This window comes from Papio anubis, chromosome 9, assembly GCF_008728515.1.
Source record: "Papio anubis isolate 15944 chromosome 9, Panubis1.0, whole genome shotgun sequence".
In the NCBI taxonomy this organism is placed as follows: Eukaryota; Metazoa; Chordata; class Mammalia; order Primates; family Cercopithecidae; genus Papio; species Papio anubis.
Window position 1 is genome coordinate 72,279,393 of NC_044984.1, and position 20,408 is coordinate 72,299,800.

Genomic DNA, 20,408 nt, shown 5'->3' on the forward strand with positions numbered 1-20,408 from the left:
ACGACTTCAAATGAATGCTGAGGGTTCTCACAATGATGATCTGGACATGAACTAGGTAGCTAGAATGCCAAAGGATAACGGAGATGGAGGAAAAATGAAGCAGTCATCATTGCAGAGAACCCCCACTAGGATTTCAAAATTGTCTGACCTGTTCCCGACCCCCTCCTTCCCTTCCTCATTAAGGAAAACCTATGTGCCTTTTCCTTGTTGGTATTGCCCACGGTGCCAAGCACAGTACTGCTCAGTAAATGTTGGCAGGTTTGATTTGACTATGAATGACATGGTTTGTGTTACGGCCTCAGCTTTTTTCTCTATTAAAAAACTGCATGTAAAGAAAAATCAGAACATACTGTAGTTAGCATAGTAAATCCTACCCTTTCTTTTCCTATCAGCTTACCTATATTTCTGTTCATCTAAAAATTTCCTGTTTCCAATCTAATAATAGAGATATGTAAATAGATTCTAAGCTAATGAATTGTGGCTACAATTTTAAACAGATAAATGCAGTTGCAAATGAAAATATTGATGTAATCTCAGCTCTGATAAAATTCGAAACTGAGTGAAATGCTGCGCTTGATGTCTGCATAACAAAGTGTCACTGGGATGGGTAGGGGTGGGTGCTGGAGAGTTCAGGAGGTCGATGTTCATTATTTGTCCCATCTGGCTTTACAGTCAAAAGAAGTACAGTAGCCTTCTGCGGTGAATTCTCTGTTCGGGTAGGAAATAACTCTCAGCGTACTTGAAAAGTTAAATGCAGTAATAATGAAAAGTGATATTTATGCATATCAATGTAGTTTATTCATTTTGTCTGAAAACAGCTAATCTTTTCATAGGAAATATATTATTAGTAATATGTTAGATATACCAGGATTTTAATATATTGATTAAGGATCTGGACTCTTTGCAACTAAAATCAAACCTTTTTAAAAAATAATTAGGAGATATGTATATTTTCTTAAAACCTAAAAATAAATTTTTAGAGTTCGATTTTTAGAGTTCCATTTCATTAGCCTATCAAAGCCACCACATTGAATAGCTCTGGCTGCATCATGGACAGGGACATGTCATTGACCCTATAAGCTATAAGCTAGGATTTATTGAGTGACTGCTAAGTGGGAGACACCAGTATCATCTTGAGTCAAATCTGTTTCATTTTCAAGTCTTGCTGATTCTACTCCATAAATATGGCTCTTCTATATCCCCACACCTTTGGTTTTCTGTACCCCTACCTCATCATCTTTTGCTCAGACTCTTTTTATAACCTAATTTTTATTTTTGTTTATTTATTTACTTATCTATTTTTATTTTCTTTTAAGATGGAGTCTTATTCTTTCACTCAGGCTGGGGTGCAGTGGCGTGATCTCAGCTCACTGCAACCTCTGCTTCCTTGGTTCGAGCGATTCTCCTGCTGCAGGCTCCCAAGTAGCTGAGATTACAGGTACCCATCACCATGGCCAGCTAATTTTTTTTTTTTTTTTTTTTTTTTGTATTTTTAGTAGCAATGGGTTTTCACCATTTTGGCCAGGCTGGTCTTGAACTCCTGATCTCAAATTATCTGCCTGCCTCGGCCTCCCAAAGTGCTGGGATTATAGGCGTGAGCCACCATGCCTGGTCTATAACCTTTATTTTTAAATGAATGATTTTCATTGTTATCAGAATATTAAAATGAAATAACATCTAAAGTTCTACAAGTAAACAAACAAGAGCAGTCCTATGTTTTCCCTATTCCTAGCTCCTCTCCAACAAAAAGAATGAATTTCTACCCATTTAGCGGTTTCTTATGGTGATTATTTTTGTATTTCCAAGTAATATACTTTAATATCCTACTTTATGAATTTTAGAGACTATTGACTTTTTAGGATGACTTATAAGAACTTAACTTCTTTATAACCCCTTTCTTCTCTGCCCTGCCCCCAATATACTTACATTATAATTTTGAGTGAAATCCATATTGTTTTCATTATTCCCATGTAAATATTATTCACTATCAGATCAAATACTATCCCATGATCAAAGTCTCTTTCTTAAACAGAGTTTGTTGTTTTTTCCATAGAACTAATAATTGCCTCACTTTTTTATTTGTATAGTTTATATTGACTTTATGGCTACATTTACCTTTTTTTTTTTTAACAGTTACCAACAGATCTGTAAAATCCATCCCTATGCAATTTTCCTTATTATCTAATTCTGATACAGTATATCAGTTTTATTATTTCCCTAGTGTTAACAATCCTAGAATCATTTCTCTTTGTTCCATGTAAAATGATTGCTCTCTCGATCTGTTACATAGCAGTTAAACTGAACTTCCCTTATCGTCACCTGAAAACGTCTTTGCCTCTCTCTTACATTTGGTCACCTGTTTGTTGGATTCCATTATTTTCACTTCTGATAGCCTCCTTACAAGGGATGTATGAAAGTAATTTTTTTTCTTTTAGAATGTTTTTGTATGTTATCTCCTTGTTTTATTATCCTACTTGTTGGAAAGTTTGTCTAGGCATAGAATTTGAGATTGAAAATCAATTTCCTCCAGAATTTCATAGGAATTTCTCTATATCTTCTGGTTGCAATGTCGCTGTAAAGACTTGTGATGTCATAATTTCTGATCCTTTGACAGTAACCTGAACTTTTAAAATTTGTTTCTTTGTGCCACACCCTGCTGAAGCTTTTAGAATATTCTTTTTATCCCTGATATTGTTACCAACTTTTATCTTCTTAATTGTGATGAACACTTTGAAAATTCTTTGGTATAATTTTTTCTTATCTTAGTTTTTGGAACAAACTTTTTTTTGATATTGGACTTACTGAATCCTCTAATATGACTATATTTTTCTATTATTGCTCATCTTTTTCAATTTTGATCTCCATTCCAATAAACTTTCTCAATTTATCCTTCCAGCCTTTTAACTTTAAAAAGTCAATCATATTTTTAATTTACAAAACTTCTACTTAATCCCTAGATCTTCAAATATATATGTGTGTATTTGTGTGTGGGTGTAAGTGTGCATGCATGCATGTGTGTGTTTGTATCATTCATTTTCTTCTGCATCCTGTGATGAATGCAACCTCTCATTTCTAGCCCAGGGTATTAATTTTAATTTCCTTTAAGTTCTCTTATACTTCAGCTTTGTCTGTATTTTATTCTGGCTTCTTTTTATCTGTCTATTTTGGTATCTACATTTTATTTCAGAGAATTTTACCAAATCCCTGGTAAACCTCAATTCTCTGTATCAAACATGAGACAATAAAAATCTACTTGCAAGCAGCCAGGTGTGGTGGCTCACACCTGTAATCCCAGCACTTTGCAGGGCCGAGGCGGGCGGATCACAAGGTGAGGAGATGGAAACCATCATGGCTAACACGGTGAAACCCCTTCTCTATTAAAAATACAGAAAAATTATTTGTGTATTTTTTTTGCCGCGTGGTGGCCCAGGGTGCCGGTAGTTCCAGCTCCTTAAGAGGCTGAGGCAGGAGAATGGCCTGAACCCGGGAGGCGGAGCTTGCGGTGAGCCGAGATCGCGCCACTGCACTGCAGCCTGGGCTACAGAGCGACACTCCATCTCAAATAATAATAATAATCTACTTGGAAGCTGTGTGTGTGTGCGTGTGTGTGTGTGTGCGTGTGCGCACGTATGTTTGCATGCACGTAATTGTTAATGTCTTTTGTGATTCGTTACAGGCCATGCTATAATGATGACCAGCTGCTTGATTCACTGGGTACCATCAGTGTCACTCTCTGTTTATCTTAGGAATGATCATTGTTGTCAAAGACAGATTTTTAAATCTGTCTGGAGTGAGGATGGAGGACATGAAATCCTATATTCCTGAAGGAGAGGGTGCCTGAGAAGCGAAGTCAGTTGCTGGGGTCTCGACATAAATGTACATAATTTTATTTAATCCTTTTGTTTTCATTTCCATGCCTTTACCTTTTGTTTTCCTGATAACCGTAAGTCCAGATTTTCCCTAAAATATGTCCTGGCTTTTAATGGGATGATAGGTAGGCCGGCAGTAATATAACTCTTGAATTTGGTTCCTCTTACCTTCCTTTTGATCTGATGCTCACACTTTCTGAGCCATTCTGGGGTTCTGTGGGAAACTGTTTGCATTACTCTGTCTCCCTCTGCAGGCTTCTGTGGGTCCATCTTCCTTTACTACTCTGCTACATGTGTATCATCCTTTCATCTGCCTTCCATACTCGTATATTGTGGTCATGAAAGATAGAATCTGAGTTAAGATTTTTTGTTTTTGCTGTCCTGTGGGCAATTTCTTAGTACATACAGGGCAGAAAACTATTTTACCATCTAGAATACAGAAGTCTTGTAAGTAATCTCTCTTTACTTTCTTGACTCTAAACTTGACTCTAAACTCCATAGCTGCACTCAAGTTCAAGTTTAGTAACAGAAGCATGGCTGTCATTTTCATGTTCCCTACATGAAAATAAACTTTCACCTAAAAATCTTAATAAAGCCTTCTTAGCTTTAGATATTATTGCTTTTTGCCCCACCCTTACCTGATTCCTGATCTCTTTCTTCTAGTCTTTCCATGTGCCCCTTCCCCATGCTCTGGCCAAATAGAATTATTCAAAATTCTCTGAAATCATGAGGCTATTTCATAGCTCTGTTCCTTTGTAGATTTAATTATTTCTGCATATTCTGCATGGACTATGCTTTCCCTTTCTTTCTGGTTGCTGAAGCTCATCCTTTTATGTGTCATTTCTCAATCATCATTCTTCTGTTACCTTCATAGTTGTGTTTTACTCTTTTTGCCATTTTTATTTAAACTAATTTTCTCTTAAAAATAAAATAAATTGACTTCATAAGGGACCTTTTTTCTGAAGTTAAGTGGGAACTATTTTGTGATTTTTAGTAAGACTTTAAATTACTTGATCAGATTTGCATTTTAAAGCAATCACTATCTATAGTGTATAGAATAGTTTAATGCTTAGCCTGCCTGCACTCAGAAACTGTTTCTAGGACTGTTAGAGCAATTGGGTGAGAGACGATGAGAAGTGACCCAGGGCAATGATAGTAGCAATGGATGAGTGGAAGGGTCAAGAGATGTTAAGGAGATAAAATTTAACAGCACTTTGTCAGAGACTGAACGAGAATTAAAGAAAAAAAGTAAAAGGAAATTATCAGACTTCACTTTATGTTTACTTTATAATTTACTTGCCTTCATAGACCATCCACTGATCTTATGGGGTAGTCAACTCACTAATATTCACTTTTAAACCAAACCCCAAAGTTGAGATTTTTTTAAAAAAATTTATTTATTATTATTATACTTTAAGTTGTAGGGTACATGTGCATAACGTGCAGGTTTGTTACATATGTATACTTGTGCCATGTTGGTGTGCTGCACCCATCAACTCGTCATTTACATCAGGTATAACTCCCAATGCAATCCCTCCCCCATCCCTCCTCCCCATGATAGGCCCCGGTGTGTGATGTTCCCCTTCCTGAGTCCAAGTGATCTCATTGTTCAGTTCCCACCTATGAGTGAGAACATGCAGTGTTTGGTTTTCTGTTCTTGTGATAGTTTGCTAAGAATGATGGTTTCCAGCTGCATCCATGTCCCTACAAAGGACACAAACTCATCCTTTTTTATGGCTGCATAGTATTCCATGGTGTATATGTGCCACATTTTCTTAATCCAATCTGTCACTAATGGACATTTAGGTTGATTCCAAGTCTTTGCTATTGTGAATAGTGCTGCAATAAACATACGTGTGCATGTGTCTTTGAAAAACTTCATACAGTGTCAGCTTTAACCTTGATGTGAAAATTGAGGTGAACTAGCTATATAAACTGAGGTGAACTAGCTGTTGGTGAATGTATTACATATATTGTGATGATATTGATGTTACCAAAACTTTTAATGGATTCAGTTCATAATTATACCACATGAGCTATTGAGATTTCTAGAAGGCCTCCAAGAGTCATGAAATGGCACTCATTCACAGATCTTTTGTCATATCAGTTCTGTAACAACAACTGCAGATCGAGTCTGTGATGAACTTTTCAAAACATCTAAAAATAGTATATATTGTGTCTTAATCCCACACTGTCATTTTGCAACCTTCTTTGTCCAATGATGCCTACCATTTTTGAATTTTTGGGTCTTAAAACTGTGGTATACAAAATTTTATCTTTGAAAAAATATTTAACTTTACCTTTTAAGCCTCTTTCTCTGTACCATAGGGGAAAATGTATTTCTCTCAATTCAAAGTAACATAATCACTTCTGGTTTAAAACTCAGTGTTTGAGGACCAGGCTCATTCAGTTCCAGATTCTTCCTTTTCTTTCTGCAGTGATAGGCTGGCGGTGAGCGGGGGGGGGAGGTGGTTGTTGATTGTGGTTACCTATTATCATACCACCAGGGGTGACACAGCTTGCTCATTGCCATTGCTACCCACCAAGGCTGCTGTCTGATGAGTGCCCAAAGGTAGGATGCCTGTCATACATAACTCGAGTTATTTTAACCTATCATCACATCTTCTGTGTCCTTTTTGCTTTTCTGTACCAGCTCTATGCATCTTTCCTGTCCTGATTTCAAGTGCTCTCTAGGATCACTTCTTTCTTCTGGAAAATTCCATATGGCTCTTGGGGAATTAGAAAAAAAAAAAATGTATGCTTTCCTATACTGTTGTGGTCAATGTTGTCCTTTGTGATTCCATTCTCAGGTCCAAATGCTACTTTGAAACCCAGCCCAGAGAGGCAACCTCTTCAGTCTGTTCTAGGGTTCCTTTTCCTTCCAATTCTCTTCCCTGTACTAGTTTTTCTTTTTGTGGGAAAAACACTTAACCTCACTCATCACTCTTCCCTAAGATATGATTTCTGGTTGCACTTTATATGTTTAGTCTTTTGCTATTTTTTAAGATATAGAAGTCCAGTTATTGTCATAGAAATCCTTGGTCTTCAACACAATTTCTGTTATGGCTTAGAAGAACCTATTTAACTTTACAAAGCCAGTAATTTGAATATACCAGGGAGCAGTGCTTATAGAAATGTAATGCTACTGCTTGAATGTTGAAGGAAAACAGTAATGTTTTAAATAAGTACAGGGTTAACATTAGCTCAGCTAATATTTTTAAATCATCTGATTATATCATAATATTTTCTAATCAGGTTACAGATTAGTGTATTTTTATTCAAATAGACTTTTAACTTCATAGAAGAGGCAGTCTTTCCCCTATTACTTCTCCCTATTTCTTTGATTATTTATGATTCCTTAAAAATAAGTTACTTTATCCCATTGAAACACATATACCTCTGTGTAGTACATGGAATAACAAAAATAGTCATAATCATTTTTATACAACTGAGTGGTAGGTTACTTACAAAACGTCAGTCAAACGCTAAAATAAATAATGTTTAAAAATGTAGGAGCAGCTTGCTGTGACAGACAAAGATAGTATGTAATACTGTCAGTACTAAAAAAAAGTCATCACGAATGTTTAGGACTTCATGGAAAATCAGAGTAGATCTTCTTCTGATGTTGTTTCTTCATAGCAGGTTCACTGCACGAAAGAAATATGTTATCATATACATTGCCTTCTATTTCATCCTCATACTTATGGTGAGAAATGAGTACTCTGAGAGAAATATCATAGAGGCAAATGATGAAGCTACAAGGTCATTATAACTTCCTGCAATTTTCCTTAGTTAGTTAGGTAAACTATATTTGGATGAATATCTATGATTTAAGAGTTTAACAATAATAATGGTTTACAATATTAATAAACTTCTCATGGTTAATGGAAACATATTTCATATTAAGGCAGTGAGTTACTAATAACAATATGTATCATGTAGCAATATATATTTTAAGTGAAAGTCCATATTCCAAAGTATAAATTCATTAAATCATCACAATAATTCCATTGGTTGAGGTATTAGTCTGTTTTCACACTGCTATAAAGACATACCTGAGACTGGGTAATTTATAAGGAGAAGAGGTTTAATTGACTCACGGTTCTGCAGGATCCATAGGTAGCATGGCTGGGGAGGCCTCAGGAAACTTAGAGTCACGGTGGCAGGTGAAGGAGAAGCAAGCTCATCTTACGTGGTGGGAGCCAGAGGAAGAGAGAGAGCCAACAGGGATGTGCTACCCACTTAAAAACAAAACAAAACAAAACAAAACAAAAAAACAGATCTCATGAGAACTCTATCAGAACAGCAACGGGGGAAGTCTGCCCCATGATTCAGTCACCTCCCACCAGGCCTCTCCTCCAATACTGGGAATTACAATTCAACGTGAGATTTGGGTGGGGACACAGAGCTAAACCATATCAGTAGGGTATAATATTATTGCCATTTTACAGATGAGAATACTGTGGAACTTAGAGAAAATCAATGTTCAATCAAAGTCTGCACGAATATTAAGTGGCAGAGCAGACATCCCATCAATGTGAATTGTTCCTCAAAGAATATATGCTATTGCATGATAGACCCTAAAATTCATACTGAGAAATGTAAAATATACCATGATAAATTTGATTTTTATCACTTTTAATTATGGTAAATGAATGATTATGCATACAATTGTACTAGAATTTCTAAGCAGCCCTCTTGTAAATGCAATCTCACTAATTCTTCTGAATTTCTTGAGATAAAATTATTAGATGGGATGATATTTATATTAATCACATTGAAGTTCATCAAAACAGTTGAAGAAGACTGGCTTCAGATATCTAGAGATAAACCGTATTGGAAGCTTTAGCCAGAACATTCATGATTAAAATCCTCAATGACCCTTTTACAAAAATTACCAAACACTGAATTATGATTAGTTTGGTATTGTTCCCAATTATACCAATTTATTCACTGAAAAAACTATAATTAATTCATAGCATAATCCTGCAAGACACATTACTGCACATTTTATAACTCATTCAGCTGAAGTTAAGAGGTTAAATATTGTGATTATTATTTTTATGATAATGAACCAGGGGCAATTTTGGAGTTCAAATCCAATTTCAGGACCTGATTTCACCATCCTGTTGTATTTATTTAAAGATCACATTCTAATCACAGTTGACAAGGTTGTTTGTATTCTCTCTCCTCAGAGCATTACAGTAAATTTATTGATGAGTTTTAAATACGTTTATATACCATGTGTCCTTTGCTTGAAGTCTCCTTAAAGACACAACTCATTTTTCCACCTTTTTATTCAGCTTACACATATACAATTTTGAAAGACATAAATATGTTTGTATATAATATCTTAAAATATGTTTACATGTTACTTTGTAATTTTTGAAATATTTCACCATCTAGATTATAATATCCTTCTGGAAGGCACTGGTTTTCCCCCTCTGGTCATTTCCTTGGAGGGTCTCAAGTATCTTTTACTTATGGAAGACACAGCTGTTTATTAGAAGGAGTAAATAAAGTGTGCAGCAATTATTTTTAAATTTGCTTTAAATTTCTTTATATAGTCATTACTCTCACTGATTGCAGCTGAAGTTAGAACTATGGCCTGAGCAAAATTTCAGATATTAGAGATGCTGGACATATCAAAGCCCTTAAGGTTGAGCTTCCTCTGGAAGAAATCCTGGATCAAACAAAAAATGATTGGTGAGCTAAAACACAGGTGTTAACAACAAGGTATCTTGAAGCCAACTAGCTGGCCTCCCATTTGTTTTCACACCTAAGTCCCAGGATGAATTAGGATAAAGGCTAAGGAACTGTTGACATGCATTTGGAGAATGAAAGCATTCTTATTTTCACTTTTAGTACATATCAGTTTGTTTTTTATTTAAACACATACTTGTGTATAATTAATGTCATCATAAAACAAAACCAATGCAATACAGTTTGATGGAAGTGGTGTCACAATAGAGACATTACAGGCCTGGATAAGAATATGACAGCCTCAATCTTTTACTTAGATTTCCCTGAGTTCAGATGCAGACAGATTCATGACACCTGTGAATTGGAAGGCAGGAAGAGTTAGTGATAGAAGTAGTGTCAGAAGCAATTAGTACAATTTCTTTAGTCTTCTGATGCCTGCCCTCTCAATTTTTTTAACCTTTGTGAAATTATAACTTTAGTAAGTATTTGTTGGAAAGCTATCACAGCAAAATAAAACTAGATGCCATGTGATGATAATAATAGCAAGCATGTTTTTTCATGACTAGCTTTGCGACAGATGCTTTACAAGTGCTATCTTATTTAGTCCTGGCACAATCCTATAATGTAAGTATTATCATTCTCCTTGTTTTACTTTTTTTTTTTTTTTTTTTAACAAGAGGAATCTGAAGGTTAAGTTACTTGTCCAGGGTCCTACTGGAAGTAAGTGGTCTCAGGTCAGATCTGTCTGACTCCAGAACTCATTCTCGTCACCCTTGTGAATCCTTTTTCAACCCATGGCCCCACTCTTTGCCTATGGAGAGATCAACACAACTCACGGACTCAACCTGAAGTTTCCACTAGAAGGTCAAAACAATTCTATCATTAAAAGGATATGTAAAGAAGGAGAATATGCTCAATGTTTTAAATTCTGAACAGTATAAAATCCGTACAAAAAATGTATGATCATACAAATATAATCAAATCTTTTTTTTTTTTTTTGAGACAGAGCCTCGCACTGTGGCCCAGGATGGAGTGCAGTGTCGCTGTCTCGGCTCACTGCAAGCTCTGCCTGCTGGGTTCATGTCATTCTGCTGCCTCCGCCTCCCGAGTAGTTGGGACTACAGGCGCCCGCTACCACGCCTGGCTAATTTTTTTGTATTTTTAGTAGAGACGGGGTCTCACCGTGTTAGCCAGGATGGTTTCGATCTCCTGACCTTGTGATCCGCCCACCTCGGCCTCCCAAAGTGCTGGGATTAAAGGCGTGAGTCACCGCGCCCGGCCAAGCAAATCTTAATTGAGAAAAATTATTACCAAATAAAAGCATCTACCTAAAAATCACGTATTTGTGTGCTAATTCAGGAGACAGTTATGCAACTAATTTTTCTTACCCTTCAATATCTTCAACATAGATATCATGGATATTAATAAAAGGAGATGCAATTTTGCTCTCATGTTTATTTTTCTTATGCAACGGGATGCTTCTAGTTGTTTATATCTTTCAGGAAACTTAATCACCACCAGATATGTATTAGTCTTCTGATGACAGTAGGACTACTTTGTATTTTCTAATAGAAACGAACACTTTTTCTTCTGTGTTGTAATCTTGTAATATTTGGACCGAAGATTCATTCAAAACGCTTCGCAGTCCCATTTCTAGGTTTTTGCCATATAACAATACTGGCATATGAGTTCAGAAAGATACATATATCAGGCTGTCTCTTGCAACTTTACATGTAATAGAAACATATTTAAACAAGTTAAGTATCTATCAACTGGGGGATTGATATAATATATAATGTAATATTAACAATAGATGAATATACATGAAATGGCTCTTACAGAAGCTGTTAAAATATTGTTACATATAAATTTGAAACTGTAAAATAATATTTAAAATTTGAGCCAGATTTGGTTAAAAATGTCATCTAGTGTGTGTATGGGTATATGTGTGTGTGTGTGTGTGTGTGTGTGTGTGTGTGTGTTCTGTGGTATAGTGTGAAGTGGGGTGTAGACACATCAATTCTAGAACTCTTCATACCAAATTATTCAAAAATAGACAGGGTTGAAAGTTGTGGGGAGACTTTGACCTTTTAGTTTCTATACTTCTGATTTATTATTATTACTTTTTAAATGTGAATTTGCTATGTGAGAAATGTTTAAAATGTTTTCAATATGCTTGGCATTTAGTGTTCATGACTATAAAATGCAACTTACCTTTTCAGCCTAATTTTCCCTAATTTTAGACATTCTGCCTCAATTACAGATTTTACAGCTGTGTCCTAGATTTCTTTGCCTGTCGGCTTTTCTATATGTCATACCCTCTGCAAGGAAGGTCCTTCTCCTCGCTTCTCATGCTCAGGTTCTATTTTATTTCCAGTTCTAATTCCAGTGCTTCTAATCATACTTTTTACAAGCATATATCTTATTTTCTTTCTTCTATTCTCATTTCAAGTATTTCATTTTTCTGTTACATCACATCATTGTCTGCCTTGTAATAAATCCACTAATATATGCATATGCACCACCCATGAAGCTGAAATCTTCATGTTTATTTTTTCCCTTAAAATTAGTAAGTATTCTACTTAATTGAAAAGATTAACAATGTTTTATTTTTGTAAAATTTTTGTATATCATGATCTGCTGTTGAAGCGACACCTCTATTCTATGTCAAATTCTCAATTTTGTGCCTTACAATTCACTTCTGAATTCTGCATTGTAATTTCTATGTAATAACTCCATTTGCTGCCTCTATTCTCTCATATAAACACATTTCAAGAGGCTTAAATGGAAGATGACAATCCAAATAAAATATCTTAGACAGGAAGGTATTTGTAATTATTTCATAAAATGATGCCAAAATCTTGTCACACATACAGTATCTCACATGACAAATTCAATAGTCTTCTCAGAGAAGCACAATTTTTTATAGTAATGTTTCTATGTAAATCAGTCCAGGTGGCTTTCTTTTACATGAACAGGCAGGATTGTTTTCAAAATGATAGAAACAATAAAGAGAGAGAAAACCCAAACTGATTTGCAATGGGAGTTTCCTCAGTAGTCATCCCTGAGGGAAGTTTTGCTTTGTCACAAGTGACTAGCCCTTAATTTTGAGAGTGAATCATCCCCTTTGAAACGAGAGATAAGTTGGGGAAAGAGCTGTTTAAAAATTACTTTACAACTATTTCCTTTAGAGCTATGACTTCTTAAACTGGAATGTGATCCAGAATAGCTTCCCTTTGAATCCAACATTTGTCTTCAGCATTTTATTGTCTCTCTTTTCCCTCACCCCATCTCACTTTTTCCTTCTCTCTGTTCAACAGATTTACACTGACTGGGCCAACCACTACCTAGCAAAATCGGGCCACAAGCGACTGATCAAGGACTTGCAACAAGACATTGCAGATGGAGTACTCCTAGCAGAAATCATCCAGATTATTGGTAAGACCTTCCTTCTGAAAGAAAGCATAAAAGTCTCTGCTGCCATCTCTTTGGTAAAGCACAACTTAACTTAAGCGCCTTACTGAACTGGTCCATGTGTCTCTGAGATTCCTGGAGCTCTCTCCTGATTTAATTAAAATGTTTATGTAACGATGTTTGAAAAAGGCAGTTTGGCCATACTTTTAAATAACTGGAACTGTATCTTTATATACATAAACTTGCTAACCTTTATTGAATCATTTGAATTGAACTGTCAGAAATGAATGCTTCATTAAACCATATGTCTCCCATGTGTGTATTTCGTTAGCTGGAGCAACTCATACACTCTGAGATGCCTTGAAACTGTATCCTGATCCAACAGGGACAATTGTGAAAGGCTTCATGTCAGCAGTCATTTGGCATAGGCTAAAGAATTAGCAGCAACTTCCTTCTCACTCATTTTTTTTTTTTTTTTTTTTGCCTGATTTGTGCGTATAGAATTGGCGGCTGTTAACAAGTGTGTCTTCTTGTGTACTGCTTGGAAGACAGAATATATGTAGCAGGAGCATTTTTGCTTGGTATTTTTTTCCTGTTTTCATGTGTGTGTTTCACTTCATTGCTTAAGCATGTCGTTCTTTTTTTCTCTCTTTTATTTTATCTCTTGGCTTTAGCAAATGAAAAAGTTGAAGATATCAATGGATGTCCTAGAAGTCAGTCTCAGATGGTAAGAATCATATTTATTCTCAATATATAATGCTGATCTTCACTTCCAGAATTAATTGCATTTGTAAATGGATATTATTTTTTTTCTGCATGTCTTCTTGCTTAAGAAACCATTTGATCCCATTCTCTCATATGTATTTGTGTGGGTTCAGTTTAGGCACATCAATATCATTAAGTGACTCCTATATACACATGACATATTTCCAGATGTCTTATTAGATTCTTGCCTTTTTTTTTGTTCTGCTGTTCTGTATAATTTAATTTAACACTGGTCTTAATGGTAGTAAATTTCATTTCTACTTTTAAGTGGATTATTTTTGTCTGAACAACTGGCTTAAAGAACAGGCCTTGCCATGTGCATTTTAAAGTATATAAATAGTATTTTCTTTGTTCGTAACAAAGTCCAGTGTAAACACATGGACTCTTCAACACTTCTGGAAATAGTTCTCAAGGCATGTTGCTGTAAGTCTGGTGAGCAGTGACTGATTTTGAGATATGATTCATAGTCTCTTCCAGAAAGCTTTCAGCCTGGATATCTGCCTCTTTCCCACCTATCTCTTATCTTTGTCAACTAATAAAAACGTACAGTTTTATAATAAAGTCAAAGAGTAATAAACTACAGAGATAAAAATCTATTTCTTAATTAAAAAGTCACGACTTAGTTTTATAGGAAAACCTGAAATATAAAATGCCTTAACTAAAGTTACATCAAGCAGATACAATCAGGAATGACAGCCAAAATCCACAAGATGAAGCTTTCTCCAAAACTCTTCAGCACAGAATAGGCATTTTAAATGAATTTAATGAGTTCTTAGTTGTCAGAAACTTGGAAGAATAAAAAAAACTATCAACTTTTAAAATCTGCTGACCTGCTTTACTTAATGTCAGAAAACTGAAATCCAGAATCATAAACATAATTTATTTTTAAAAGTGATTAACTATCATGTCTATTTTTAAAATAATTGGCCAGGTGTGGTGGCTCACACCTGTAATTCCAGCACTTTGGGATGCCAAGGTGGGTGGATCACCTGAGGTCAGGAGTTCGAGACCAGCCTGACCAACATGGAGAAACCCCATCTCTACTAAAATTACAAAATTAGCTGGGCATGGTGGTGCATGCCTGTAATCCCAACTACTCGGGAGGCTGAGGCAGGAGAATCGCTTGAACCAGGGAGGCAGAGGTTGTCGTGAGCCGAGATCGCGCCATTGCACTCTAGCCTGGGCAATAAGAGCAAAACTCTGTCTCAAAATAAATAAATAAATAAATAAAAATAATAAAATAATAAAATAAATTTAAAAATAAAAAATAATTACTCCCAGGACCTATTATAATGTCATGAACTCTGTGTATGTGGTTGTGAAAAAAATCACTGTAAAAGAAAGGATTTCTATACAATCCTTCAGTTTTAAGAAAACTTCCTGATCTAATTACTTTGGGCACAAAAATGACTCTGTGGGAATTAATTACAGTTGTTTTCTGAGGCTTTACTGTGAACAAGCCAAATCAGAATACATTTAGACCTTGATACAGTAATAAGCTGTGTGATGTTGAGAAAAATATGTAACTTCTTTGAGCCTCATTTTCTCATCTGTAAAATGAACCTTAATTAGAATGTGACAATGAAGTATGTATGCGAACATTCTTTATTAACAAAACTAAAATGCAATGCAGAATAGTATTGCTACAAACTTTGTACACGACACATGTATAGATCAATACCTGTTAAAAGATTTTTAAGGCTTTCAGTTAAAAAGCTCAACAGTCCCCCGAAACCATAATTATGTTTCTTAAACCCAGCATGAAAGCTTTTGCTTTCATTATTTTGACCATGAGGAGGTGTTGAATAATATAAAACATTTTAAGTCTAGAAATTCTCACCTACTTGGCTATCATTCCAATTTGAGTCTGGGATTACAGAGAATTCAATAAACAGGCAAGCTTATACTTAGTGATAGAAAAAAAATTGCAAAGCTCATAACAATGGTTAATAGAGATGCTGTTTTTACCTATTTATCTGAAACAGCTGTTTCTAGAGACTCTACAAGTCTGTGAAAAGATTCTCTTGAGTTTCAGACTCTGTTATTTTTTATTACTTCTTATTCCTGTTAACTGCAAAATATCATGTTACAGATATTTTGCAAGTTATGTTGATATTTCCACTTCTGATTAAAACAAAATAGAAAGACTAAACTCTGAGAAATGCAAATGCTATAAAAAAGGTAGTTTATCCAGCCAAAAAGCATTAGTTGGAATCATATTGAATATTGACTAAGAATGACTTAGATCCTCATTTCTTTATGATGTGGTTGAATTTTGAATCTGAATTTGGCATGCCTTCAATATCTTGATTTGGAAAAAATACATATGAAATAAATGTAACTTTTTTGATTGAATTATTTTTGCCTCTGTTCTTAAGAATTTGTGTAAGCAGTATTAGTGAATACAAATTCCAGACTTTAATTCAGACAAGAACAAAAAGGAAAGATAATTATGATAGCAAGACTAGGCTTAAGAATTTCATGTATCTACTCCAAACAGGATGTTGCCTGTTCCTTGATTGCATAACACTGGCAGGTGCTACATTAGTAAGAGTGAGTGGTATACTTACTCATAGCACTACTTTGGCCACCTCTTTCTGTATACCTGGTCTTTTGTGGCCTTTGGTTGCCGTTGGAGGTTAATAACAAAAGATAAAGTAAAATTAGGTCTGCTACTATTTTAAATCACAAATTGTTTTTATTTAAATGTTAAACTTTCTAACCTTTATTGAATCATTTTAAGCCTTTAAGGATAGAAAATTCCCTTTTGTCGTATGAATCTACAATGTATTGATAAATTTCCATAGTAGCCAGGTAATTCACATGTAATCAATATTTACTGAGCACTGAGTACAAGGTATAACGACATTTGAATGAACTACACTTGAGAACTGGAGGAGCAAATGTTTAGATAAATAACAGCAAAGTTACATAGGCAAGAACAAAAAGGACTGAGAGTGGAATAAGTTTGGTGCATTCCACAAACAGATAGAAGAGAACCGTGGATTAGGCACAAGGAGAGTTGTTTGAAGGGAACAAGGAAGCCTGATAGCGTAGGGCCAAAGTAAGGAGTTGCTATGGTATTCTAACTCAGTCACAGAGCCTTTGGAAGATTTTTAAAGCTGGGTTGTGGTATGATCTAATATAAATATTTTAAAAGATCACCCTAGATGCTTCATGGGGATTATAAAGTAAGTAAATGTTGGCGTCCAGTTGAATGTGGGTGATGGAGAGTACAGGGAGCTTAAAATGGCCCCAATTTTTTAGCTTGAATGGGTAAGTAATTACCATAAACAAGATGATTATTATAGAAGCAGAAAAAAAATGTCTTAAAAAGGTGGAGGGGGGAAGGTGATGAATTCATATTTCAACATGTAGAACTTGATGTATCTATTAAAACACCAATTTGAAGGTAACTTTAGGCTATTAGACATGTGTTTCTGAAGGTCAGAAAAGGGTATTGGTTAGAATATACTGAAAGAATAGGTAATAGTTAAAGCCATGGACAAGAATGGAATCTTACAGGAGGTCTGCATAAAGTCACAGGAGAAGAAACTTGAGGTTTTTCACTCTAGGAAATATAAATATTCATGTGATAGAGGTATAGGAGTCAGGAAAGGGAAAGAATGTTGAGAGAGTGAGACTATCATTGAGGAACACAATCACAGATGTGGACTGCTAATCCTTAGGGAAGATGCTGTAGTTGAAGCTCTAATACTTGGACTACCCCAGCAAGTCAGGGTGAAGTAAGATGAGCAGAATGTGTAACATGCTGTCAAATATTATGCAGCTAAATAGCTGGTGTACTGGAATGAGGTATTTATTTTTGGTAATTGGATAGGCATTGACTACATATATGTGAACATCTTCTGTAGAGTGATAATGTGTTAAGAAGTAACTGAGAAGTGCCTATATACATTGAGTCATGAATAATTTTTCTAAGAGTGTCCTGTCAAGACACTGTTAGAGAAGAAAAAATAAATAAATAGTTTGAGAAGAAGATAGAGTTGAGGGGAGGTTTTGCAAGGCAGGAAGTAAGCAGAGAAGGAGGAAGCAGTAGAGGGAAAGGGTCCAGGGAAATGAAGTGGTAAGTGACTATATGACGTCCTAAAGGAAGTAGAAGAGGAGGAAATTTTGGTCTGTGTGGAAAATTTGATGCTGGAAAACAATGGGGATACATTTGCTTCTGTATCATGTCATAAAAGGTTATGACGGGGTGAAGATACTGATACTTGAAAAAGTATGTATGTAACATATTTGTATAAACACAAATCTCTCCATAGTAGCTACCACTGAAAGGATTATGGCTGGGACAGGGAAGAAACACATAAGTAGAGGCAAGTTATTTGAAGGACTTTAGTTCTGTGGGGTATAATGCACTCTATTATTCTGCTTTTACAACTTACATAAGTGTTACATGTATTATTTTGTGTACATCAAATATAGTAAATAATTTCAAAGTAGAAAAGAAAGTATATTAAATAGAAACTAGAGGAATTTAAATTAATATAACAACTTCAGAATTTTAGATAATATGAATGTACTTTCTTTTCATGTGATTTTCTAATGGTTTAATGGTTACTTTATTTATTTATTATTATTATTATTTTTTGAGACGGAGTCTTGCTCTGTCACCCAAGCTGGAGTACAATGGTGTGATCTTGGCTTATTGTGACTTCCGCCTCCTGGGTTCAAGCAATTCTCCTTGCCTCAGCCTCCTGAGTAACTGGGATTACAGGTGCCCACCACCATGCCTGGCTAATTTTTTTTTTTTTTCTTTTTGTATTTTTAATAGGGACAGGGTTTCACCATGTTGGCCAGGGTGGTTTCGAACTCCTGACCTCAGGTGAGCCACCTGTCTCGGCCTCCCAAAGTACTGGGATTACAGGCATGAGCCACCACAGCTGGCCATGGTTACCTTATAATAAAGAAAAATTCACCACGTGTGTGTGTGTGTGTGTGTTTGTGTGTGTGTGTGTGTGTTTTTGTGTGTGTGTGTGCGCGCACGTGCGCAACTTAGGGAGAAAATTTAACTCTCTCTATAATGTGTGTGTGTGTGTGGAGACATATATATATATAATGCATGTATATATAATCCCTACAATAATTCTTTTGAATAGCATAGTCTAAAGAGCATATATTTAAAAAAGTATGAATGTGTCCTTTTAGCAGTTTATTAGTATAATTACTGAGATATTGTGGTTCATATTTATCTTAAGTTTTGAAGTCATGGTTATTTTCCTTTGATGAGCTTGAGACTAAACTGGTCCTGGAAAACAGAATTTAGTTTGTTGGAGCTTACTCAACACTAAATTTAACCTCATCCAAAGATAAGTTACTAATGTGGATGGCACCTGTTGAGTAATTCCTAGGTGGGCGGTATCAAGATTCAAAATATATATTGCACATCCCAACTTTGGTGAGCTTACATGAGGAAATAAATTAGTAAACTATAAATACCAGGAATGTCCCAAATGCCCAGCAAATTAAAAATAGCAAAAATATGCCCAACATTTACTTAGAATGCAGAGACACAAGTGCAAGTTTCTTAGACAAAAATGTTAGACATGTAGGGTAAAAGTTGTTTCAAAGACATTTTTAAAAACAATTTTAAATAGACCATTATATTTAAGGATCTTCACAAATGCACAGAAGAATGAGGACATCTGATTATGTGAAATAATTGCAAACCAAGTAAGACAGCTAAGGATCTGGCAAGTGTAGTTCACAGCTTGTCCTTCCTCTTTCTTGGCTCTATTTTACCATAATAGCTCAATTGTTTTCCAGTCACAACCTTCAACCTAAGTTTTTAGTATAACATATATATTGTTTACAATTTGCTGATATGAATATTTTTGGCTCCTTATTCCTTTTTAACTTCTAGTAGCTGGAAAATTAGATTTAAGTATTTCCTGCCTATCGGATTCCACGTCTCATAGGGTTATGGCTCCCAGAATCATTACTGTTATGGAATTCACATCTTTAATCCCATTTGGGATAGAGATTTCTTGATCCTATTTCTAATGTTTATATTTATCTGGAAAGTGAAACTATTCTGAATAGTAAAAAAAGCCCAGGCTTTTATCAGTAGCCTGTCCTTTAAAGTTTTATTTTTTTCAGCTACTGCTTGTAATCACTCTTCTTTTAAAGGATTTTTTGTTTGTTTGTTTTTTAGGTAAGATAAGAAGATGAGGTTCTTAACCAAATAGGGAAGAGATAAAACACTGGAATGCTCTTAAAGGTTTAATAAAATCTTATATATGGCACACTGCAAAATTGTAGCACTATGACTCAGAGGAGTGGAATATTGCTAAGTTAGTCCAGTCACATGATCCCTTGACTTTGAAAATATTCATCTTCTGGAATGGCTAGAAAAAGATAGCTTAATGAAGACAAATGCTTTCCTACAAATAGAACTCTGATCTATAAAGAAATACTAACTGAAAATCTTTACTTTGTATTTTTCTTAATGATTTCATTATTTTTATACAGATTCAAACTTTGCAAAAATGTGTATAAACTACTAGTATTAGGGAATTTATATTTCAGTTATTAGAATATTGCCTAAATGATTTTTAAATCTGCTTGTCTCTAGAGGTTGCTCCACACATTAGTCAAGTTCGAATGAAGTAATTGACATAACATAGAGGCATTAAG

At 35.2% G+C, this 20,408-nt stretch overlaps 1 protein-coding gene across 11 annotated transcripts in view; it reads left to right on the forward strand.

Moving 5' to 3' along the window:
- Window positions 1-20,408, forward strand: part of NAV3 (neuron navigator 3) — a 946,218-nt gene that overhangs the window by 661,823 nt on the left and 263,987 nt on the right. For 9 of the 11 annotated variants that reach the window (XM_021923304.2, XM_031651088.1, XM_021923300.2 and 6 more), the window contains 2 exons: window positions 12,893-13,010; window positions 13,661-13,713. In XM_021923304.2, coding sequence (XP_021778996.2) covers window positions 12,893-13,010; window positions 13,661-13,713 — 171 coding nt within the window. Of the gene's footprint in view, window positions 1-12,892; window positions 13,011-13,660; window positions 13,714-20,408 lie in introns of those variants that run through there. The other 2 variants (XM_021923307.2, XM_021923308.2) reach the window with 2 other exon arrangements.